The 25,350-nt window shown below is 39.2% G+C and overlaps 3 protein-coding genes across 4 annotated transcripts; 1 reads left to right on the top strand and 2 right to left on the bottom strand.

The window, feature by feature from the left end:
• Positions 1-3,721: 3,721 nt before the first annotated feature.
• Positions 3,722-6,780, top strand: LOC137727899 (transcription factor GTE7). 2 transcript variants are annotated; one of them, XR_015952257.1, is made up of 4 exons: positions 3,722-5,628; positions 5,744-5,960; positions 6,085-6,278; positions 6,393-6,780. XR_015952257.1 is itself a non-coding variant. In XM_088677713.1 (3 exons), the coding sequence occupies exons 1-3, from the start codon at positions 4,192-4,194 to the stop codon at positions 6,141-6,143; spliced, it is 1,713 nt and encodes a 570-aa protein (XP_088533839.1). In that variant the 5' UTR covers positions 3,986-4,191; the 3' UTR covers positions 6,144-6,780. The 2 variants fall into 2 exon arrangements, 1 of the variants encoding a protein (XP_088533839.1); XM_088677713.1 differs by having other exon boundaries at positions 3,986-5,628; positions 6,085-6,780.
• A 1,346-nt stretch (positions 6,781-8,126) lies between these two features.
• Positions 8,127-16,276, bottom strand: LOC137728675 (DNA polymerase V family). The gene is made up of 8 exons (XM_068467404.2): positions 15,555-16,276; positions 14,454-14,579; positions 14,155-14,352; positions 12,457-12,684; positions 11,162-12,286; positions 10,387-10,674; positions 9,536-9,998; positions 8,127-9,359 (listed from the first exon to the last, which is right to left on the bottom strand). Exons 1-8 carry the CDS (start codon positions 16,110-16,112, stop codon positions 8,503-8,505), a joined length of 3,843 nt encoding a protein of 1,280 aa, XP_068323505.2. The 5' UTR covers positions 16,113-16,276; the 3' UTR covers positions 8,127-8,502.
• Positions 16,277-19,949: 3,673 nt separating this feature from the next.
• LOC137728019 (heat shock 70 kDa protein, mitochondrial) lies at positions 19,950-23,810 on the bottom strand. Its single transcript, XM_068466896.2, has 6 exons — positions 23,327-23,810; positions 22,718-22,782; positions 22,547-22,625; positions 21,878-22,444; positions 21,176-21,796; positions 19,950-20,909 (listed from the first exon to the last, which is right to left on the bottom strand). Exons 1-6 carry the CDS (start codon positions 23,399-23,401, stop codon positions 20,283-20,285), a joined length of 2,034 nt encoding a protein of 677 aa, XP_068322997.2. The 5' UTR covers positions 23,402-23,810; the 3' UTR covers positions 19,950-20,282.
• Between the last annotated feature and the right edge of the window lie 1,540 nt (positions 23,811-25,350).

Below are 25,350 nucleotides of genomic sequence, written 5' to 3'. Positions count from 1 at the left end.
TTCTTTCGCCATACTTATCAACAAGTCTAGCATAACCATAACAATGATATCCAACATAATAATCCCACAAGACGAATAACATTTCCACTCATCCATCACATAAATCATCACGTTCCCACATAAAATCACAATTCATAGCATGTAACATATTAAAGAATTAACAAAGCACAATATTATTCTCTAGAAATATTAATCAACTAAAATAATCATAATAACAATACTCATATCCAATGTCATTCCACAATCCCGTCAATTAATCAATTCGTGAATCAAGATGCACAATCTTAGCATTTAATTACGTTAATCAAGCAATGCGATAACAAAACATTTCACAAATTAACCAAGGAACTCTATATAATTCCCCACTTGAATTATGAGTAATAAACATGGTAATTCCAATTTATATTCACAATATCTATTGTGGGTAATTCCCATCCACTCGAATTTAGAATTCTAAGATCACCTTAAGGAAATGAACAAGAGCAAGGATTCCGGACCACTCAACGAAATCCAACAACATCGGGTTCCGAAGCATTCAACGGAACCAAAATATCAAGCAATTTCTCGTAATCTACCCAGACCTGTCATATGTAAAGTCAATGCCTACATTATGGGATTGGTGCATTGGCAAATCAGGCACTCATATAAGCTGCGAGGCTCGGGAGAGTGACAATAATATAAGCATGTGATACAATAATAAAACCAGCCATCAATCACAATTTATAAACCTTGAATATAAATCATTCATAAGAAATCAATACCAAACTCAATGAAATCCAAGGGGGGATGCGATCCCGGACCATCACTCAACGGAATCGTGGAGTAAGAGAGATTCCGGACCATCACTCAACGGAATCTAAACCAGGATACGATTCCGGACCATCACTCAACGGAATCACGGAGTGGAGTAGAAAGGATCCTGGACCATCACTTAACGGAATCGTGGAGCACAATGCATAATAACCAATCAATGAAACAACACATGAATCAAGTTACTTAAGTTACAAAGACTCAACGAACAAGAATGAAATAATGACACGAGCATTGACACATGTTTCGACACAACAAACCCCATGACAATGAGTTAACAGTCCACTACTAGCCCTCACCTTTCATTAAATCAAGCCAATCATACAAAACAAACCATATTCCCAATATGCACGTCAAATCCCACTTCATATAACTATATCGATGGCTAAATGTAAAAATTAACAATTTATAGGAAACATTATTATAAAACCATTTCATATTCACATATATTAAAGTCACTCACATTTCATCATATCATACCATACCATCTATGCAAATCAACCACCTTTCGAATATGCACGTCAATCACATATCACTATCATCATCAGTACACAAGCCAAATCATGTTTAATAACATAGGTCTATGACTAAATATATATATAATCACATTTCAATAGAAATCACATTATAAAACCAAGTCATATTCACAGATGATACCAATATAAGAAATCAAGTTAATAACCATATTACATACTCAAAAACTCTTATATGTTTCCCACAACAACATTTAATGAGGGATCGAACCGTCGTTCTGAGGTAGGGTCCATGATCTTACGTCACTTGCTTCATAAGATCCAATCACTAGATTTTCACTAGTAAGTTCCTAAGGTCCTTAAACAATATCTACCGTAGCATACTAAAATTTGGTGTCAATTCAATGGTAAGATTGTCAATTGTTAGAATAATCAAGTGGTAGACCTTAATGATAATATATTCAACCAACAGAATTTTCATAAATCAAATGTCATACAACGGGAAATTCGACTTTTAAAAAAAATTCTCAAATTTTACAAGAATGAAGATCTCAACAAGTAGAGTAAACTTTATATCTACGGCTAAGGCCAATTTGGCCGGAAAACACCCCAAACTGGCCACGAACCGCCGGAACCCTAAGATGGGTGTTCTTCAATTCGACTTCCTCGATGTTCCAACGCCCCTACAACCTGATGGCTCTTGTTCCTGGGTCCAAGGGGAGTTGACTAAGGGTGGTGGTGCGTGGTGAAACTCACCAGAACGGCGAAATCACCGTCGAGCACCTTCGGTACTCCGGTGGAGTTCCTCACGATTTTGGGCCTAAAAACCCTCAAATTTGGGTGGAGGTGGTAGAGGGGAGGTTATGGAGTAGTTTTCAGGTGTTGGATGGGTGAATTTCCCCTAAAAAATGGCAGAAATTGGCCGGAATTAGAATCGGGTCGAAACCTGTTTTGTCGTGGGTGTGGTTAACGGGAAGAGGGAGGTCCCTTCCCCAACCCCCCCCCCTCTTCTTTTTTCTTTTTTCCCCTTTCTATTGGTTGCTGCCTATCCATTTCCTACCCCCCAAAATCTGATTCGTCCCCTCCCTCTTTTAACTAATTGGCCCCTTAACCCAAATATCTGATTGGCCTCCTACCCACAAAGTGGGAATTAATTAATTCCTAAAATCTATAGTATCACAACTTCAAACGTCCGTAATTATACCGTTATAATCTGGACTTGCAAACAGTTTTCGCCTCTGCGTTCGTGGGATCGAGCTCTATTCAGAAACGTTACTTGTAACCTCAAAAGGTCAACTAGTAAATAATAATTTTCCAAACTTCACTCTATAACTAGTTTAATTAAAATCTAAATTCAAACAATTTAAAATAAATTCTCGAGAAATAATATAAAATCTTAATAATACAAATACGTAGATTATAACAATGAAATACAGGAACGGGATTTCACAGAAGAGATGGGTAAGGGGGTTGGGGTGGGATGTGGGGTTGTGGCGAAGGATTTATGGGTTTGGGTTTTTCTGGTTTTTTATTTAATTTTTTTTAATAGGGTTAATATTATAATATTTTTAATGTATAAAAAATTTATTTTTTTGCCACGTGGCAGCCACATCAGCATTTAACAGATCAATGGATGAAAAATCTAACAGAGGTATTATTTTGAAATAAAATAGTACGTAAGGTATGAAAGTGAATTGTTTTAAGGATGTTGTATGAGGTCTCACCTGAAGGGGTATTATGTAATTTACGCTTTATATATATCAAAAAGTTTACGCACATGTTTTTAATTTTATTGTCTATTTTTCTTTTTTGGGGTGAACCACTGAAACTCTTATTGTTTTAGGTCTCGTGCTGGGATATATACCCATTTGGTAGAGTTTAAATCTTCTGTACGTATTTTGTTTGTGGCTTATGTTATTGATTAATACGTATTAAGTTTATTACAAGAGAATTAAGAAATGTTAAATTTATGGATACGTATCAATTAATGGTAGATGCCACACAAAAAATGGATGCGGTAGATATGAACACTTTTTCATAAACCCGTATATTGTTTTCATTTACCAAAATGCCCTTGAAGAAACTAAAGGAACCTCACAAGAGACCACTGCCCCCTCATCGCATGGAGAAATTTTTATTGTGATCGGAATACGGATAATACATTATGTATTTTTATGTAAATGATGAAAAATTTTATTTTTTAAATTATTAACTTTTTAACACACATATTATACCATTTATATAATGATAAGTGATGTACGATCTTATGTGCGGATCACACTAAAAAAATCTTTCCATTGCGCGGGTGCTTAACTTCTCGTTTACGGCAGGAACGCACAGTCACACATGACCGAGCCCAGTCCACGTCATCGGCGGTGGATCCCACGCTTCAAACTTTTCGGAAAACCCTAAATGCGCGACACATTCACACCAAATTCACGCCAAAATCAAACTCCAAATTACAGATCCCGCCTCGAGGAAACCCTCGCCGGAAATCGACGGTCCACATTCCGCCACGTGCACTCATCTTTTCCATCCTTGCCGTCCCTGCCAGTTCACAAGGTCAGTTCCGCGGGCAGCAAGGAAATCATGTTGTACCGTCGGATCAACGATCCTAGCCCAACTGACGGTCATGAAAGTGCCCAAAACGTCCTCGGGTAGATCTGGCCGCCTTTAAGAAGCGGCCCTCGTCCTCCTTTCGTTCCTCGCTCAGATTAGGGTGAAGTCCCACAACCCTAACCTCTCTCTACGCAAACCTTCTTCGTCCCCCTCTTTATATCCCAATTAGTGGTGGCGCGTGTGGGTTACGTCGGGGCCGATTCATGGTGCCTGGTTCTTCATCTGCATTGAGAATCCCTAACCGGAGCCCAACTGGAACCCTACCCGAAGCTTCGAACACCGTACAGCTATGGCGTCCGCCGTCTTAGCGAACCGGAACGAACCCAATTGGCCGCAGCAACCCAGAGGTGGAGGAGCCGGAGCCGGAGGAGGATTCATGGGGAAAGTCCCCTTTTCTTCTTCAAACACTAACCGTAACCCTAACCCTAAAAAGCGACAATTCCAAGTTCATCATCCCGATTTCAACGATGAGTCACCGGCCGTCACTCAGACTGCATCAGATGACGCTTCGTCGATCAACCACCATCGGCGATCGAACACGAACGACGTAAATCTCGTTCACTCCCAATACGTCAGCTTCAACATCGCGAGCTATTCGGGAAAAGAGCTGGTTGAGCTCAAGAACCGCCTCCTCTTTGAGCTCGACCAGATTCGCGTTCTCAAGAACCGAATTGAAGCCGGCGACTTCAACCCTAAGTCGGCTCATAAGAAGCCGATCGGCAACAAGAAGATGGCCGGGTCGAAACGGCCCTTGCCGGTCGCTCACGGCAAGGAATCGAGTTCCAATTCCAAGAGGTCGCATTTGGAAAATGGGGATTTGATGAAGAATTGCGGGCAGGTATTATCCAAGCTGATGAAGCAGAAGTATGCCTGGATCTTCAACAAACCAGTTGATGTAGTTGCGTTGGGCCTTCACGATTACTACGACATCATCAAGAAACCGATGGATCTCGGCACCGTCAAAACCCATCTCGCCAAGGGTCTCTATCTAACGCCTTCTGATTTTGCAGCTGATGTGAGATTGACTTTCGAGAATGCCATGCGGTACAATCCCCAAGGCCACGAGGTCTACAATTTTGCCAATCAGCTTCGTTCGAGGTTCGAGGAGTTGTTTCAGCCTCTGATTGACAAACACGGAGATGAGTTCCGGTCCGAAAAGGGTTCTGATGAGGAATTGCAGGCGAGTTCCTGGAACCATGTTGAGCCCGAGAGGGTTTCAAGGAGGGAGACGCCTGTTCGGATAGAGAAGAAACCTGAGCCGGTTCGGCCTCCGGCAGTTCGATCGTCTCCCGTTCCAGCTCCTGTGAGCTCATCAAACCCGTCGTCAAATCCAGCATTGGCGCATTCTTCTCCTGTGAGGACGAATTCACAGTTGAAGGGGTCGGGAGTGAAGCCATTGAAGCAGCCGAAGCCAAAGGCGAAGGACCCAAACAAGAGGAATATGAGTATGGAGGAGAAGCAAAAGTTGGGAATTGGGTTGCAGAGTTTGCCTCAGGAGAAGATGGAGCAGGTTGTGCAGATTATAAGGAAGAGGAATGGGCATTTGAAGCAGGATGGGGATGAGATTGAGCTTGACATTGAGGCCGTTGATACGGAGACCCTTTGGGAGCTTGATCGGCTTGTGACGAATTGGAAGAAGATGGTTAGCAAGATTAAGCGGCAAGCATTGATGGGTAACGCCAACAGCAACAGCAATAGCAACATTGCTTCAAACAGAGGGCACCGGGTAAGGGCCTGATTGAATTTTGAAGTCGCTTTACAATGGCATTGTGTTCATACGATGATTTTTCTTGCACATTGTTTTCTTATTGAAATTGTAATCTTTGTTTTTACTGTTCTAGGAACAACCTTCTTGTGAGAAGGTTGAAGTTGCACCAACTGCAGAGCATAAGAGGTCGAAAAAGGGTGAAGCGGGAGATGAAGATGTGGACATTGGGGATGACATGCCAATGAGCAGCTTCCCACCAGTGGAGATTGAGAAAGATGTTGGTGGCCATGCTAGTAGTGATAGTTCAAGCAGCTCTGGTAGTTCGAGCAGTGGCTCCTCCTCATCAAGCGGTATAACCCAAAACTGAAATGGATTTAGATTTGGTGTAAATGAAGTTTTATTGTTTCTGAATTAGAATGAAAAAAACAAAACAAAGAGAGTGCTTAAACGTTTTGTGGGGTGGGATGTTTGCAGATTCAGATTCTGGAAGTTCTTCAGGGAGTGACTCAGATGACGATAACGCTCAATCCTAGTCTGTGCATTCAATTGCATTGGATTGAAAGACAGACATTGAAGAGCATGCTTTCCAAGTGGGAAGGAAGCTAAAGAGCATGCTTTCCATGTGGGGAGGAGGGCCTTTAACTGTTTGGGTGGATCGCTTTATTGAGGTACGGTTTGCTGAAATTGCTTGTGTGAAATTATGATATTGTTGCCGCTGCTGATGATGGTTTGGGAAACGTGAGCTGAATGAATTGTATTGTTGGCTGTGTTGATGCAAGCAGGATTGGGAGTTGACGGAATCGGAACTACTGAGCAGAAGTGAAAGGTGTGAGCTACTTGTGGCGTGATGATCGGGTGGTGGTGGTGGTTGTTGCTTGCATTGCAATTGTGGGGGATTTGGAAGTAGAAGTAGCGGGAATTGGTAGTTTTGCTTGGAGGTGTAAAAACAAAGAAATGTGTGAAGAAAACATTTGTAGGAGAGAGAGGAGAGGGAGGGGGAGAGAGAGAGAGGTGGTAAAAATTGTAGTGTAACAGGACTAGTAAGGGAAAGAAGGAAGAAGGAATGATGGGGGTTAGTAGTGAGAAAAGAGAGATTAGGGAGAGATTTGAAACACTTTTTGTACACAATATTTTACAGAAAGAGAGTTAGTACATAATTTTCCCCATTTACATTCTGCTCTTATTTGTTGTGCTTCTGTGCCTGCTGACTGTTTTTTCCTCCACTCCAAACAAAGAGATTCTACCATGTAGAAGAGAGAGACCGAGGGTTTGACCCTTAATCCTTCCAAATCAGATTTTTTGTAAGTTGGAATGTATATTTTAGAGTAAACAACCTGTGATGGGGGTGGTGGTGGTGAGGTAATTAAATACCAATTTAGGGGTTGCTTTGAATATAATAATATGATATGGAGTAAAAAGAATTGTTAACATTTGCATTTGCAGTCGAGGAGGCATGATAAGTTGCCAGACTTTCCATCTCTTTAAGCATGTGCTGCTCTTCCGTAGCCGCTAAATTAATAGACTAGCCGACTGTCACAAGGAATCTAGCCGTTTGTAAATTTTGAATTTTAACGATAAGGATAAAATAAGATGTAAAATAAATAGTATCAAGATTGATTTTTTTAGTATAAAAATATGATTTTTTGTTAAAATAAGCAGTACTAGGAGTTTTTCGTTAAAGTTTTCTATATCAAAACTGAACCAAACAACATAATTAAATTACGAAATTGTTATTGACGTTTCAAAATTTTCATTGTCTTTTAAACCTTTTGTTTTTCTTTTTTTAGTACACAGAATGAAATTTTTAGAGTATCAATAACAGTTCTAAAGTGTAAGTGAGGGTAAGGTGAGTGATTTTTTGGAAACAGATTGATGTGCTTGTTGTGTAGTGCATCTGCCGCCTGCCAAAAATCAAATGGAAAATGCCTGGCAGCTTCTACCGAAGTTGATATTCCAAATACCATATTCCCCAACAAAGTAAAATTCAAAATTGAAAAGTCGGCATGATATGATCATATGACTAGTCTACCTGTGGCTGTAAGGGCTTTGGCTTTGTTTGATACCTTAATAGTAAATATCCACGTGTCACTTGGTAGTTAACCTCAACGGACAACTGATCCTAGCATATCTCCAAATGAACTTTACCAAACCCAGGGAGATGAACTTGTCGGGATGATAAGATTCCCAACACATGAGAAACTCACAACACTAGTTCCACCAAGTCTTGTTGGTTCACTTTTATGCTGCTGTTGACCTCAATTTCGGGTCATTTTTTGGACTTGGGCAAACGTGTCTCCATCTGGTGTTGTATGGAATAGAGGAAAATAAATTCTAAACTTTGCGAAATGTCAAAATCATGTTTGCTTTTCAAATGGTCCCAATCTGTTTATTTCATAGTCTTCAAATTCAAAAATGCAGCCCCCAAAACAGAAAATGTCTTGACTCGAAACGTGACGTGCACAAAATAGACGAATCAGCTCAGCACATACGCAGCATACACTTGAATACAAGATAAGTTGGGGAATTCAAGTACCGCAAGGTTCTTCGGTACAAAAATAAGTGAAATCTGAGAATTCGAAGTACATAATTCTCTGCTATCGCCTAAACTCTTCCTGTCCGAAAAAACTACTCGTAAAAAGAAGTAAAAGAACTCCTAAACGAAATCACACTAAAACTTAATAAATGTTTGAACAACGGAAAGTTCTTTCAAGTTATAATACGTACCTACCTCAAGAAAATGATGTCGAAGAGCATCAGCTCAACCTTGTTTCAAAAGTCAAAAATAGTGACTGATATTTCCACAGACTGCTTCCGAGTATTGTTGTTTGGGGACTGAAAGAAGCTCCCTAAACATAAATATGAAACATAATTCGTTCATGAGCCCAGCAAGTTTCACTCATGTGCTACTGTCTTCATTTTAATAAATTGGGCACCGAGTTGCGATTCACACTTGGCATGAGCATCTGGGGATAAATTTTTAAAGAAAGACTTGGTCAGCTTAAGGGTTGTTATCATCTGAAGAATCCTGCTACAAAACTTCCGCGCTTCAGCCTGCCTCGACTGTTTTTCTGATATATTTGTCAGCAATTGTTCTATCAGACGACAGAGTTTCTCCAGATGGCTTTTCATAATATTCTTCAGCGCTTCCTGGCTACTTCCATCAGTAGAGCCCAGGGACTTCAATATTTCACTCACCAAATCAAGTGCTTCTACTCGCCGAAAATCTGACTTTGAAGTGCCACATTTCTCCAGAAGGAAGCCAAAGAGATGGTGCCCTACCCATGGCCTTCTTCTAAATATTTCTTTCAAAAATCCAGATTTGATTTGAGACTTCTTACTATTGAAATACTCTACTAGAACTCCCTGGAAAATATCAAAAACCCTCTGCAGCTCAGACTCTGGAAAATTTCTTGCTTCAACGATCTTCAGAATCCAGAAAGTGGAGCTCTGTGCAAGGCTAGTCATCATTTTGTGTCGGTTCCACGAGGCTGACTGTTTCTTCTTGGACAGGTTGGTTGCGGATTTCTTTCTCTTAATTGGTTTTGAGGCCAACTTCAAATTCTTTTGCAGCAAAGATTCTAAAGTAGATAATTGCACATCTTCCCCCTTCGGATAGTCCTTTGCTTTAAATATTTTCTTTTGCAGTATCCCCCATACACGCTGTCCTAGCTGTTCACTACTTTCTGCACTGAGTGGTTCAATAAATGCCCGAGCTAAGTTTGAGTACACCAACAAAACCTGCGGCTTGCCTGTTTAATTGAGTCAACCATGCCCACAAACACAAAAGGGAAAAGTTAGAATAAAAAATGAAAAAAGTTCCAAGGGATAAATTTTTAAATGGAAGAAATATATTTTTAAATTCGTGCTTGCAAAACATGTTGTACGCCATTTTGTATCTCAGCTAATTTGAATACAACACACTTGCCTGGATTTTCATGTAGGTAAATTTCTAGCAATGAAAGAACACGAAGCTTAAACAGCATAAGTTGGTGATGGGCAGTGTCACCCCCAGCTAGATTCTTTCGCTCTTTGAAGATCTGGGTAAGGTAAGTATCCATTCGAAACATTGCATCATCATCCATTCCTCCATCGGAATCATCAGAAGCTTCAGGACTTTCTTTGCCAACTGCCTCAAAAGCATCAACAGCCTCAGACTCAGCCTCGGAGTCATCTGGCTGCTCATCACTGTCACCGGTTTCACCTGTCTCAGCTTTATCAATTCCCTCATCTTCTTCAATGTTAAGAAAATCTTCATCATCTTCTTCATCGTCAAAAATGTCGTCACTATCAGCATCTTGATGTCTAGCAGGTTTCAAATTCTTCCTAATGACCCTCAACATCCGCAACAGACCATCATCCGTGATATCACCACAGAAGTATTTAAATACCTACAAGACAAGGACTCCAGATAATTAGTCACATAAATTTTAACTTCATTTAGGTTTTGCTTTAAACGTCCACATGTGCGCGCACAGACACATGTACATCAATCTGGTATTCTAGTTCATCAATCTGGCATGCAATAATGCAACTCCAGCATGAAATATATTACTCTCGCATCAGAAGAGATAATTCAACACCCCAACTAATCAAATTACAGAATTAGAAAGAATAATTCCAGTAAAGTATCAGTGAAGGCATATGATATCATTCAGAGATAAATTGTCCGACTGCCTAAATAAAATTCAAAACATTGTAACATCAAACAAATTCCTAACATTCCAACATAGCATATCTGTACAATCATTCAAGTATGCACAAGAGCATCCACCGCACCTGCTCAATTGCAGTTCGCATGGGAGCTGATGACTGTGGCAGCAAAGAAAGCAATGTATCCACAAGAACATCCATCACGGCAGGTGCACCATCATCATCCAAGTCATCTTCTCCAGGGGAATCAAGAAGATCAGCAACAGGAAAAGCTTTCTTACAACATATAATAAGCTCGGAGACTGCTTCTAAGTATTCCTTTGGTCGAAGGAGCATTTGCAAAAGCAGCTGGATGAGCAAGTATCTTAGTGCATGCAACCTATTTGCATCACCACTAAGCCCACAATTCCTTTCCTGCAATTGAAGCATTCAAGAAGCTTCATGTCATGCCAAAGAACATGGAAAAGGACAGTACAACCAAGAAACTGAAAGAATAAAAGAGAAATAATTAAGAAGCTTGCATCTTAAACTTGAGTTCAAAGTAGTTCTACTGAAGATGGCCTAGAAGGCAAGACTACACCATTTATAAGACCCCTGAATAAGGCATCAGTAGAATCAAACCTATCTTGAGTTGGATGAAAACAACGAGAAAAATGGCCTTTACTAGGAAATAACGCATCAGAAACACCATCCCCTAATTTTAAACCTCACTGATTTCATGTTTTATGACATATTGTGGTCATATCCAAGTTCCAACTTGTTACAAACTAAAATTTGAAACCCACGTTGAGATCAAAAGTAAATTAAGTTGATCAGATGCATAATTACGTGGAGTGAAGCCTCTTTCGAGAAAGTACCTCACCAATAATTATGTGGAACTGAAAACGGTAAAAGAAAGTACCTCTTTTGCGAGTGAAGTTTCCATCGCTTGCAATTTTTTCAAAGTGTTTTCTTCCCCGGTTTCCAAAGGCCGAAAATAAGAGACGGAAGGAATACTGCACAAAGTGCTAAGAAAGCGCATAAAGTATGAGCCAAGGTCAATTTGCTCTATGCAATTTGGCAAAGGGCGTGGCCCCTCTCCTTTCTGAGAGTTTGCGAACAGTAACTGAAGCTGCTCGATACATATCCTGCAAAGGGCACTTGAGGTGGCAGCTTTTGGCCACCTAAATGTCTCTTGTAATTCAAGGGATGTTACTTCAGACCCAAGGGATGCGGTGAACAATCCCTGAACTGCTAGAAACTTCAAAATTCCTTTTTGGACCCTAAACTTTGCTTCGGGATCCAGTTTCAAATTTTTCAATATACTAGGGAGGGATTCCACAATCCATGTTTTCAAAAAATCAGAATTTCCCATGGTTCCAACGGAATCCTTGTCTTCAACAGAACCTATCTCTGAATTGTCATCTGTCGTTTGACTTTGATCTGAAGGTTCCTCGGTAGCATGTTTTTCATCCAGAAACATGTTCAACAGGTTCTGAATGAACAGCATACAACCAGATTCTGTTCTGAAATCTGACATCAAATCCTTAACTGTCTTTGTTCGTGTAATGCAATCAAATTTTCCATTGCTATGTTTCTGCAAAGCCACAATGACAGAAACCCTTCTCACGTCATCATCCCCAACCCAATCAGTTAAAGTTTTAAGAAAATGTTGCAGAACTTTATAGAGCCAAGAATCCTTTGTAGAAAGTATATCGATCATGCACTGAACAATTTTGTAAGACAGACTAATCGGAATAAAAGATGCCGGCAACTTTGGTAGAAGAAGAAGCAGAACATCGAAGGCCAAGTGTTTGCGGTCATGAGATGATGGTAGAAGTGATCCCTCAATGATCACCTCGCAGAAGCACTGGAAATTCTTTGCAATTTCTTCATCAGAAGAACTAGACTTGCGATTCTTTTTAGGCCTCTTCAAGGAATTTGAAACAGAAATTGCATCTTCAGCCTGCAAAACTCTATCAGGTAAAAGCATGTTCACCAGAACAGGCCACACATTGTGAACACGAGGCTGACAAAAGGTGGATTCCTGTCATATTCCACACAAACAAAAAAGTTCAGGAATGGTTTTGTGAAGAGTTAAAGTTTCCACCATAGTGAAGTGTACATCATCCAGAAAAATATGCACACCCATACACAAATGGAACACAGCAACACAAACCCACACACTTGGCGCACAGAAACACAAACCCACATTACCTTCAAGCAGTTAGCAAGAGAAGACAGATGGTCAGCAGAAAACAGTTTGTTGGGGCTGAATGGGACTGGTAAAAGGTTCCCAAAACTTGAACTTTCAATAAGTGTTTTTTCTCTGATTTTCATAGCCAGAAGCAATGCATCAGGATTTCCAACTTGAATAGCTCCTTCAAACCACTCATTAAGTCCTGGGGCCTCCAGCATGTGGTTCAGCAAGGCCTCCGAGTGCAACTGCAAACAACGAATAAACAGAAGTAAATGTATTACGACATGATGATGACAAGGAAGTATGTATTCACATTCAAAAAAATCCGGTTAAAAAAAGAAAGAACAAGGAGCTAAAACAAAGCAGTGGAAACAGAAGCAAGAACCCCCAATCTCTACTCATAGACAGATTCCAGAAGCGGAAACGCACAACCCCTCAAAATGATGGCATAATGCAAGTACGAGAACCATTCACCAAAGTGTTGCATACAAAGACATATTTTCTCACTATTTCCCCACCCCTTCAACTTCGGGCTGGATTCTTTCCAAGGAACCGTGGGACTAACCATTATAGACTGCTCTTATAATATATTTGAATGAAAAATGCTTTTCTTTTCCTTCTAGTTCTATATCTTTTAAAGACTTGAGCTTGACTAGAACTACAAGCATAAAAGTCCTATTAGAGGACAAAGAAAAGAGATCCACAATCAAGCTGTAAAACGTAGACTTCAAAGCATAGAACCACACCGGTTGAAACCAGCGCTGCAGCCTACCGGCTACCGATGTTGTCTAAAAGCTACAAAGTTAACCAGTTCTTATACGCCAATGCATGATTTATAGTCTAGTACCAAAATTTAGGTACGAAATTGTCTTACAAAATTTGTACAAAGGAAGGCTGTATTTAGAACACATAATCACTGTTAATCTATCTATTGTGGATATTCAGTGAAACACTGTAGAATACATTATTGAATAATGCAACTAACATATAAAATCTACAATGTGAGTGAAATAAATTTATCAGGATAGCCTTCGCTAAATGAAAGCAATGATGAAAAGAAATAAAAAGACACAAGTTTACTTGCTGTTTCTGTCTTCTAAAATAAATTGGATATGGACTATGACGAAACAGGACAACAATCTATAAACAGTCGCCTGTACCATAAACGACATGGCACTTGGCGAAATGCCCAAGTCCTAGAGAAATTAAGCGACATGGAAAGCTTCTGCAACTCATGACCAAATCAAGGACCATTTGAATTTAATGTACATTTAACATCTAGAATAAGACAATTTAATAAAAACCCAGCCTACTGTAATACAGAGGCATAAACAATTGGAAAGCTAAGAAAAGGTCGAGAATTTTGGCAAATTTTAACGCCACCTAGCCTGTGCTGATAAATAAAATCCGAATAATTGATGAAAAGTTATATGCAGATACTATATTCATGGATAGGAGCTGACAAATACTAACACAGTCCAATGACATAACATGCTAAGTTTATACAACCAGTCTTATATATTACGGCTTATTCAATGAGTTGAAAAAATACTTAATAATTAGTAAATTTCAGAACAATTATGTAGCCACCTTATATTGATTGGAACTGAATTTAGCGGCATAGATCGCTGAAATCATAATCGTTACCTGACTAGGCATAAAGATTATAAATTTTCCACATGCAAACCAATATTTCGTTTATCAGGAAACTTTACCTTCTCAATCAAGTCTACAATAACCGAAACAACAGGCTCCTGCAAGTATCGCTTTTTTGATGCAAGGGCAATGAGAAGACTAATGAATTCCTTTATGAGAGGAGTATTTCTATCAGAAACCCACTCCTCAGCTAGTCTTCCTGATCGGGCAATAGCTCCATAGGCAAATAAGCGACCCAAAAGATGATCCCTTTGTTCCTGCAATGCAACGAGGAAGCAACTAACTAAACGTTCTAGGGAAAATACAGAAAAACTGAATTGAAGAACTCTTTGAAATATAAAGCAAAGGTTTTGCCTACCTGACCCTTCATTGATGAAGAAACCTCTAAGAAATCAACAATGAGTTTCAACAATGACTTCACCTTGATGCTGGGGATCGTACTTACTAAAATAGTTAAACCTAATGCAAACCCTTGTCTTGCACACTGGAAAAGAAATACAATACATATAACAAAAGTTAGCCAAACAAGTTGCACTACATTAGCTTCTCAAGTTTATTTTGGCAAGATCAAACTGTTTATAAACCCAAAATACATGCAGTAGTGTAAGCACAGGATATTCGAAGGTTTTCAAGTTAAAATCAGAACACACTAACTCATGCCAAATTCTCGATAAATTATATTCAACAAAATTTATTAATGTAAGTAGAATTTCAGTAAGATGTCGCGCACAGTCTAAATTTCCATACCACAACTGACATAATCAAAATTTTCAAACTCTCAAATATAGTCTCTAACCATGAAACAGGTCAAACTGATAACTATATTATAATAATCTGCACAACTGACAGATTGAAAAGCAAATTACCCTGTATAGATTTTAACAAAAAAGCACTACAACAACCCACAAAATTGAACTCAACACATTAACATATGCTTCTCCAAAACTTTATTGCACATTGTACAGGTCCAGAAATGAATTACAAAACATCCTTTATGTACCCCAAAACCAAGCCTCTTGTATGCAATTGCAAGCTTTCAATAATGAACTTGGATGAGATTCACGATAGAAAAACAAAGATGCTTCTGGTTGCTTGTAGCGAGACATATAATGAACCTATTACCACAAAATCTAAGTTGAAGAACGACGTCTTCAAAAGAAAGAAACAGTTTACATTCGAGAGAGTATTAAATCAGATAATAAACCACAGCCTATAACAAAGGTCAAACAATGACTAATGTAAGTATACCAAAGCTCCAAAAGCTTAGATTCCTGCAAGACTTGCATACAAATATGTCCCACATTACACTCTTAAAAGCAACAACATTAAATCAAGGAGCATTCAATTCAGGATAGCCTAAACTTAAAACCATAATCATGACACACAAAAATTCAAAAACACGAACACCATGCAACAATCACATAACAAATAAGACAAAATAATGGGGTAAAATGAAAACCTCTCTTGATGAAGAAACACCGCGAATGAGTCTCCTCACGGCATATCTCAAGGAAGGCGCACAATCATTCAACCCATCATCCTTCTCGGCTTCCATCTTCACTCCACCTTCAACCAACTCCTTATTCTCAAGCCCATCATAAGCTCTCTGCACCGCCACCAACTCCATAGCCAAAGCCTCCGCCGCAGCTTCTCTAACAGACCCATCACCCGAAGCCAAGTCCTTAAACACACCCACATGGAACTCCGGAAGAATCCCGCTCGTCGAAGACGAAGCTGGCACCTCAGTTGTCAATTGAACCTCCATTGTTTTAGGTTCTTTGGGTTTGGTCTCCTCGGTGTGGAGGCGCCTCACTTTGTCCAAAGCTTTTCTTTTCTTTTGTCTCTCCATGGGTTTGACGGCGGTGGTAGCGGTAGAAGAAGAAGGGGCAGAAGCTTCTGCCGTCTCCTGCTTTATTTTGCCCTTCTTCGATTTCTTCAGATTACTGAAGCCGCCGTCGTCAAAGACGGCATCAGCCGCAGCTTCCATGGAAGTGGAGCTTCTCTTTTTACTGCCCATCTGAATCAAAATTCAATCGGAGCTTAGGGTTGTGGAAATTTGGGAGGCGATGGGAGAATGAATGAAAGAGGCTGCTGAGAAGGGAAGAGCCGAAGAGAAAAAAGGGTTTAGGTTTGGGGGTTTAGGTTGGACAGAAGAGGCACTGCTTCTCTAGTACGGAGGTCATTTTGTGGGGGATTAAGTGCGTGTGTAAGAAGAGACACACGATGGATCTTGACGGCTGACGTGTTATGTTGGCTTATTTTAGATATTTTGACATAAGCACTATTCTAAAAATTCTCACCTAAACGTTAAGAGGCTGGCCATCATTTCAATTAATTTTTAAATGTTGTTGAGAAGAATCTTACATTGATAGAATGAGAGACTTTGCATGAGCTTATAAATAAGTTGGGCTACTTCCCATATTGTCAATTGGTTTTATGGTGGAACCTCAACTTTTTTTTTTCCAGATGTTTGAAAATTAAGAAAGAGCGTCTAGATCAGCCTAGGCACCTACCTAAGTCGCGTCTTTCACTTATACAGAAAATATATAACTTTTATTTTATATTTTATGTTTTCAATAAATTATAAGATATTTGTTCAATACTTGAATAAACACTCATTATATGCTTGTTTGTAATGTTTTCATGTTTTAATATTTTCTAATTTATGTATCATTCTATTTTGTAATTTATATATTTCAATACAATTATGTCTATTTTAAGTATGGATAGACATTTATTTATATGTTATATAATAAATTTAATTAAAATAAAAAAAAAATAAAAACCTGTAGAGGCCTCGCCTAGACACTTATACAAGACCGCTATCCGCCTGTTGCCGCCGACTAGTGTCTAACATCTTTTAGAACCTTGAAAATGACGGCCTAAATAGAAACAACTCAACCTAAGCCAAACTAATTCAAGACGACCCATATAATTAGTTCAACTCAAGTCAATCTTGTGTATCAGACATGGGTTTACCCATATTAGCTGTGGCGGAAGTACTCTCTTTATGACCCAAATTTGAGTTAGAGTTCAAATCACCCTACATGTACTTTAGAGTTGTCTGAAGAACAATATCCTGAAGAAAATGTTCAAAAGTTTTCCCCAAAGGATAGATGTTTTGCAGGCCTACACGTATCTGAGTTTTCTTAAAATTTTCGTATGTATTTAAATTTGAATTTTGCATTTTGCTCGCCAGTGTCATCACTAATTGGATGCTTGTTTGTACTAGTGGAGAATGTCTGCCCAAGACCGACATTTCAAGTCTTGTATCCTACCATGGAAACTCAGCTATCAATGTCATCTGGCCCAGTTGCCCCAACTGGATTTCACCACGAAGAAGAGGAAGAGAACTCAAAACTAGCTACTAGGATAGGAACAGACGAGAGAGAGAAAAATATGAAAAGGCATGGTCAGACGCTGATGAGCACATTGAACTATCTATGTGGCTGAGAACCTCATAGCTCAAGCACAACGATGCAATTATCAGGGGCATGCTCTACCTCGACAAGTCAGAGATACTAGAACAGACAATAGTTCATATTCACGACGTTCACCACCATAAACAATCACCAATGAAGATGAACACTCAAGAATAGGGATTGATAAAAGGAAAGCCCTTTTTTCTTTGAGATAAGGTTAGTGTTCCGTGTGTATACAATGACTTTTTTTGTAAAAGAGAACTACATGACTCGTTTTAATAGTGGAAGGGCCTTAACCTTAACAATTGCAAGAATAGAGAGCCACTCAAGAAGGGATCACGGATTTGGGAACTCAAGCATGAATGTGCATGTATCATGGAATATGAGCTATCTTGGAAGCCCCATTACATCGGCATCAGACCACAGATGTAATCCAATCCTTTTTTGAAGATAAGATGGAGGGGATTGAGCTGGAACTGTCTTCTAGACTAACTTTTGGTGGTCTGTATTGTATAAATTGTAATGCTAGTGAACCCCAAGCATATTTTGATCTGAAAAAGGAAAAAAAGGGTGGCCTCCGCCTATTACAGAAGAAAGTCTTTCTCTAAAGTTGCAGCCTAGGATCCAACTATAACAGAAGCCAGCTTTACAAGCTAAAAGTAAGCTTGAGTTGGGTTAAAGCATGGAATGTATTTTCACCATCATTATCTTCAAATAAAGTATCTTCTACAGTAGCACCATGAATAGCGCATAACAGAGCAATGCCCAACACTTCAACAACTCCCATCATATGAAATGAGTTCAATATTCAATTATGAAACCCCTGAAAAAAGAGGATGAATCAAAATATAGCTGCTACACCAAAATTGGGCGCAAAGAACCAACTAGACTGACACTTTAGTAGCTACAGTGTCATTGGCTCTAAACAACCATGCAACACCCGGTCTCCAAGAATGGCTATGTAGGTAAGGGAATCAATGTTACGATTGCTTTGAGTTCTACCATTCGAGGTGGCCCAACCCAACATTCATTTGCAAATCCTATAGTGAAATTGAAACTGCTCAACCTCAGAAGCTAATTGGCATGTAAGTAGTGCTGTTTGTCGTACCGTTGACTTTATCTATTACTTGATTTATCTATTTTTAATTATTTGATTTATCTATCATTATGAAAAAATAAAAAACACGTCAAAACAAGTGTTTTCTTCAAGGTAATGTAGTCATTGTACACCATTTCTTTGTTGCATATGTTTCAAATTGTACTAACATGAAAAATGGTCCAGTAGCTAGCACATCCTGCTGATCATTTTGCTTCAATTTTGTCTATTCATGAATTGCTGATTAAACTTACCCTGAAGATATTTTATCTCAAGCAAGTCTAGGCAGGTTAGGCGGGCGTCCAAGCGAATTTAGGCGCCCTTTATTATTTCTTAAACGTCTAGAAATTAATCATGGCGGTATAACACTGGTGGGTGACACCATTAACACATCTCAAAAATCGAGTTAGGATTGTCAGTGTGAACGAAAACCAATGTCCTCTAAAATATGAGCTATTATTGACATTCAAAAAAACACATCCTATGCAAATGACCATTTACCATAGTGCAAAAAACAATAAGCCGATACACTTTGGTGTGAGATTGATCTGTCATAATTCTGACTTTCTGGATTTTGCTCTTTGATCTATCCGACAATACACTAAAACTTAGCAAAATCGAGAAAATTACAAACACACAAGATTTATATTTGTTCGGCAGAATTTTGGCCACCGTCCAGTTGTGATTTCCCTAGGAAGAGAAACCACAGGTCCTTTAATTAATAATAGAGTAACAATACTTTTGCAAATCCTAAAACTAATCCCCCTCTTTCTGGCAACTGTCTCCCTCTTTCCGGCGGCTATCATTGGGTTTTCTCACTTGTGTTGTTTCTGGCTTTCCAACTACTATCCTATTCTCTGATTAAGTATAGGGTGCGATTTACATGCCTATTTTCTGATTCAAGTTTTTTATTCTAAATGGAACAGGAAAGTACGAATTCCCAATCTAATTGTAAGGAAATTTTGGTTCTTTCCTAGTTCCATTTAGGAGAAGAATTAGTGCACCTTTAATTTCCCTAATACAATCAATCCTATACAAAATAAGATACTAACTTTGACGAGCCAAAATCCTTAACATGATATGCACCAGCGCTCTTCTCCTAACTACTAATTGTCCAACCCACTGGCGTTATCGCATCCCCAACTCCCTCCCCTGACAACCAATTACAAACTGCGTGAATGATCCCAACCAACTCCCCTAACAACTAATTGTTCAACCCACTAACGCCATCCTTCTATTATTTTATGACAATTTCCTTTGAAGCAAGCAAAAGCGATTTTGATCCTCAAGATTTTTTTCACAAGGGCATCTGAACTGAAGCAAAACACAATGCACATTTAAACAGATTGAGCGAGCAATCTGAACCTATTTCTTTATTCAAAAAATGATGAACAGTAGTTTACCCGAAAAAATGATGAACAGTAATAAGCCTGGTCAAAACCAGGCATAACTAACCACCGCAGAAGAAAAATCCTCTCAATTAATAATGTACTTGCTGGAAAAGACAGGAAGTAGGCAAAATAGATTATGGCTATCCTAATACATTTTAAAACTCCCAACACTTAGATACAAAAGCCGACATAAATGAGGTTTTACGAGCACAGAAAAATCCAGGGGTGAATCAGAAATTACTTGCAAGTAAAAAGCCGAGTTACCAGCTTCGGCCACCTCACTTCTTCACTTCTTCGTAATCTGCTTCGGGAGCTTGGTCTCCTCCACCCGGTGATCCACCGGAAGATGAGTCGCCACCAGAACCCTTTGACATGTGTTCCCCAATCTTAGAAACAGCTTTGTTTGCAGCATCAAGCTTGGCCTTGATTTCGTCAGCATTGTCCTCTCCCATTGCCTTCCTCAAATCTGCTACCGCATCCTCAATTTCTTTGGCAACTTCACTTGGAACCTTGTCACGATACTCGTTCAAGCTCTTCTCAATACTGTAGATCGTTGTATCCGCACTATTTCTGAGGTCAATCAATGCTTTCCTCTCCTGATCTCTCTGAGCATGCAGCTCTGCTTCCCTGACCATCTTTTCTATCTCCTCGTCAGTAAGACCTCCAGATGAGCGGATAGTAATCTGCTGCTCTTTGTTGGTGGCCTTGTCCTTGGCAGAAACAGTGACAATACCATTGGCATCAATATCAAAGGTCACTTCGATTTGAGGCAGGCCCCTTGGTGCTGGAGGAATGCCTACAAGTTCAAACTCTCCCAACATCTTGTTGTCAGAAGCCATCTCACGCTCTCCTTGTAGCACCTTGATACCCACTTGGGTTTGGTTGTCAGCTGCAGTCGAAAACACCTGCAATAATAAAAATCAAAATTAGGAACACAAGATCCACAACAAAAGGAAAGAGTCTGATACTTTGGCAAAATGTTTAGTCAGATCAAACTCTAAGGCTAACAGAGGCAAGGTTACGATCAAGTCATATTAATTCCAATTAGAAAAGATGCAATTAACTCTAGCTAGAAGATAAAAACAAACAAAATGCTTCCCTCAAAAATTGCCCTTTGACACAACACACCTAGTCAATGTAATCTGAGATATTTTTGGCTTTAATGACTGACCTGACTTTTCTTGGTTGGAATTGTAGTGTTGCGACTAATCAGCCTGGTGAAGATTCCACCCAATGTTTCAATACCTAGTGACAGAGGAGTAACATCCAAAAGAAGCAACTCCTTCACATCCCCACGAAGAATACCACCTTGGATGGCAGCTCCCATAGCAACAGCCTCATCAGGATTCACTCCTTTGCTTGGGCTCTTTCCAAATATTTCTGTAACGACCTCTTGCACTTTGGGAACACGTGTCATCCCTCCAACAAGAAGAACCTCATCCACGTCCTTAATGGATGTATTAGCATCCTTCAAACAGTTCTTACACGGGGACCTTGTCCTCTCAATCAAGTGATTCACCAGACTTTCAAATTTGGATCTAGTTAATGTGATGTTCAGATGTTTAGCACCTGAAGAATCAGCTGTGATGAAGGGAAGGTTTATCTCGGTTTGAGATGTTGATGAAAGTTCAATCTTAGCCTTCTCAGCTGCCTCCCTAAGCCTCTGCAAGGCGAGCCTATCCTTTGCCAAATCAATACCCTCCGTCCTCTTGAATTCACTCACCAAGAAGTCCAACAAAGCATTGTCAAAGTCCTCTCCTCCCAAGAATGTGTCGCCGTTTGTTGCTTTCACCTAGATAAGAAAAAGTTGTTGACAATATTGTCCAAAATGAAGGAAAATTAAAAGACTTAGCTTACTAGGAAAGTAGCAAACCTCAAAAACGCCATTGGATATCTCGAGAATGGATACATCAAACGTTCCACCACCAAGATCAAACACTGCTATTAGCCCTTCCTTGTTGTTCATACCATAGGAAAGTGCAGCAGCTGTTGGCTCATTGATGATTCTCTGAACATCTAGACCTGCAATTCTGCCAGCATCCTTGGTTGCTTGTCTCTGTGCATCATTGAAATAAGCTGGAACTGTAATCACAGCTTTTGAGACACTCTTTCCAAGGTAAGCCTCCGCCGTCTCTTTCATCTTTGTTAGAACAAAGGCTCCAATTTGGCTTGGGGAGTACTGCTGTCCGTTGACTTCAACCCAAGCATCTCCATTTGGAGCCTTTACTATCTTGTATGGAACCATCTTCATTTCTTTTTGCGTTTGGGGATCATCAAAGCGTCTACCAATCATACGCTTGGTTCCAAAAACAGTGTTTGTGGGGTTGGTAACAGCTTGACGCTTTGCTGGAGTACCAACCAATAGTTCTCCTTTCTGGTTGAAAGCAACTACTGATGGTGTGGTTCGAGCTCCTTCAGAATTCTCGATCACTTTGGGGTTCTATAACAATTTAACACTTAATGAGACATAAACCACATGCGCATAAAGCTTAAACAATAATTTGAGTCAGAACATGAACAAGAACTTGTAAACGGCCCTTACCTTTCCTTCCATCACCGCCACACATGAGTTGGTTGTACCCAAGTCAATGCCAATAACATCATTTCCAGCAGGTTTGGAACTATTCACATTACAGGATACAATTAGAAACAAAATCCAAAATACAAAAAGAATGACATAGTATCGTAATGTACAAGGGAATGCCCAAAATACCTGAAAGGTCTTGCCAAGCTTGCCCATTTTTGAGCAAGATGCGACGACTTAGATGCGCTGTTCAACTGCAAAAACATAAATCACGTAAATAATCACCACGATTCATATCGAGCTATTATACCAATCCTCAATTCATCTATATTAATACCCAAGCTTCCTACTCCAACCCATTTCATCAATTAGCTCCAATTAATCAGAACAAAAAGCAAACTGCAACAAGGGAATTGCAGTGATATATGCAAGATAAAAGAAAAATAAAAAAATAAAGCTCTATCAAACGATTGTAATCTGAATTGACAACAAAAACAACAATACGCCAGCGGCGTAAATAACAGATCAGGAAAAGGTATCTATCATTACCCAATCGAACCGACAAAATAACACATCAGAAGCCCCAAAAATTTCAAATATTGAATTATAAATCTTTTACTTGTTCAATTCTATTGGATCACAACAAACAAATACTCCATAAAATCAAGAAATTCTACAACAAGCTGAAAATCTCATAACTTTCAGCCAAAAAACAGATGAAACAGAGAAATGATCGCGTGGCGAGAGTGACAGGTTGGGAACTTAAAAACGAATCTCAGAAAAAGTAAAGAGACGTACGGATCGGTAGGCGCAGAGAGGAGCCGATGCGAAATCACGGCGTCGTAGCGAGCGGAGCAAGGCGGCGGTGGCCATGGCTGACTAGTGCAAAGTGAGAGAGAGAGACGAGGAGGTCGAGAAAAGACGATAGAGGGTTTTGAGTTAGGGTTTAGGGTTTTTGTTGGGAGAGGGTGTTGCTTTATGAGGCGGAAAAATGAGCGGAGGATGTGTATGGAAGGTTCTGGATCTATCTGCTTACACGAAACGGCGCCGTCAGGGCTTTTGTCATTTGTGGTTTGTATTGGCGAGACGACGTCGGGTAAGCTGTTTGCTACGTGGCCAAAGGAGGAAGTCTGATCTGACCTCTACGTGGCCAAAGGAGGAAGTCTGATCTGACCTTTCCTTTGATCATGTGCCTGCCTACTTTAGTGGGAACGGGATGAAGAAGCTTTCTTCAGCTGCACCCCGAACTGTCCAACGAGATGTGTTTAGATTTAGTTCATTCAACTTGGTTAAAGCAGCGTGTTTCATTAATTGCTTCTAAATTCAAATCTAATTAAATAAATTTTGTGTAATTTCTTTGAAAAATTAGAGTTCAATTATTAAATCAATCACATAAATCATGCAGGTAAATATACAATTTAATACATGCACATGATATAATCAACCAATGTTAAATGGAAATTTTGAAATACAGTTGAGGCAAGAACTTGATTCCTTTCATTAAGACAATTTGTGTCCCATTACGATATTTATGCTTGTTTGTGTGGAGCCACTTAGTACTACGGTCTACCGGTATTCCTCTTCACTTGTAAGTGAGAGGTCTTAGGTTCGATTCTTGTCAAATGCGAATTTGAACCGCATTATTGTTAGCCATTATGAGGATAAGTCCATCCCCTCCCCTTTAGTGTAAATAATATCGTTTGCTAAAAAATAAAAATAAAAATAAAAAAATCTTACGTTTGATTCTCGCAAAAAACGAGTTTGAATGACATTATTATTAGGGAATCTTAATAAAACAATACTGGTACTGTTCACTTTTAACGAAAATGACATTTTTACCTTGAAAAATCACTCATGATATTATACACTTACACCTTTATTTTGTCATTTTGATTAAAACTAAAGTTTTTGATGACTTTTCGTTAGTTTTCTTTTATTAAGTAACCCATTGTGAGGCTAAATTCACATTCCCTTTTAATGTAGATAATATCGTTTGTTCAAAAAAAAAAAAAAAAACCCCCTTATCTTTCACAAGACGACACGTTCTTATGATGGTAGCACTCTAAATCGTAAAGCTCTAGTGAATCATTTTTTTTCAAAGCAACGATAGTAGATTCATGCATTGATTGAGAAAGAGGCAATACAAGCTAAACATCTAGGGAGACAAAACATAATCCATAAGAACACCTAGAGCCATTAGTCAAAGCCTTCGTAAGAGAAAATCGAGAATGAGGTTCGTGGCTCTTCAAACTTCATTTTTCATACCCCACTCAAGTCTCAACTGGGGAAAAGACATTCTCAAAACTTGGAGATCTTGCTGCAACAAAATTGCCATCAGCATCTTGAATGCGGAAGTAGCGTTGCTTTGAGCTTTTTCGGATCGTGTATGGTGTGCACAATTCTTGGATGCCAAGCTCCGCTCCGTACCATTCGTTGAGAAGCTCGAAGCTGGAGATGATCCGGTAAGATGGTGGCGTCAAATTGCAGAGAGCTAACCTTCATGAAATCTTGTTCTTCAAGGTATGCATTGGATTGTGGGTAATGGTAATGGTCAATTACTATATATATAGTTTTTTTTTTTTTTTTTTTTTAACAAAATACAAGTCCATATTAAATTTTCATTTGCAAAACTTAGAGAAAACTGTTATTAACACTCGACAAAAGGTTATTATACGGTCCAAACACAAAGAAAAAAAAATGTAAAACATTGAAAATTTGTTGAAATTTCAGCAAGCATCATTCGAAATGAAACTGTAATCGACATTCTCATCATTTTGAAACTGCTAAATTCTTTCTTTCATTTTTTCGTCGAAAAAGAGCAA

Source organism: Pyrus communis, chromosome 10 (genome assembly GCF_041283825.1).
Source record: "Pyrus communis isolate YQ-2024b chromosome 10, ASM4128382v1, whole genome shotgun sequence".
NCBI lineage: Eukaryota > Viridiplantae > Streptophyta > Magnoliopsida > Rosales > Rosaceae > Pyrus > Pyrus communis.
Note: the sequence above shows the minus strand (reverse complement) of the source record. Positions and strands in the feature narration are given on the sequence as shown.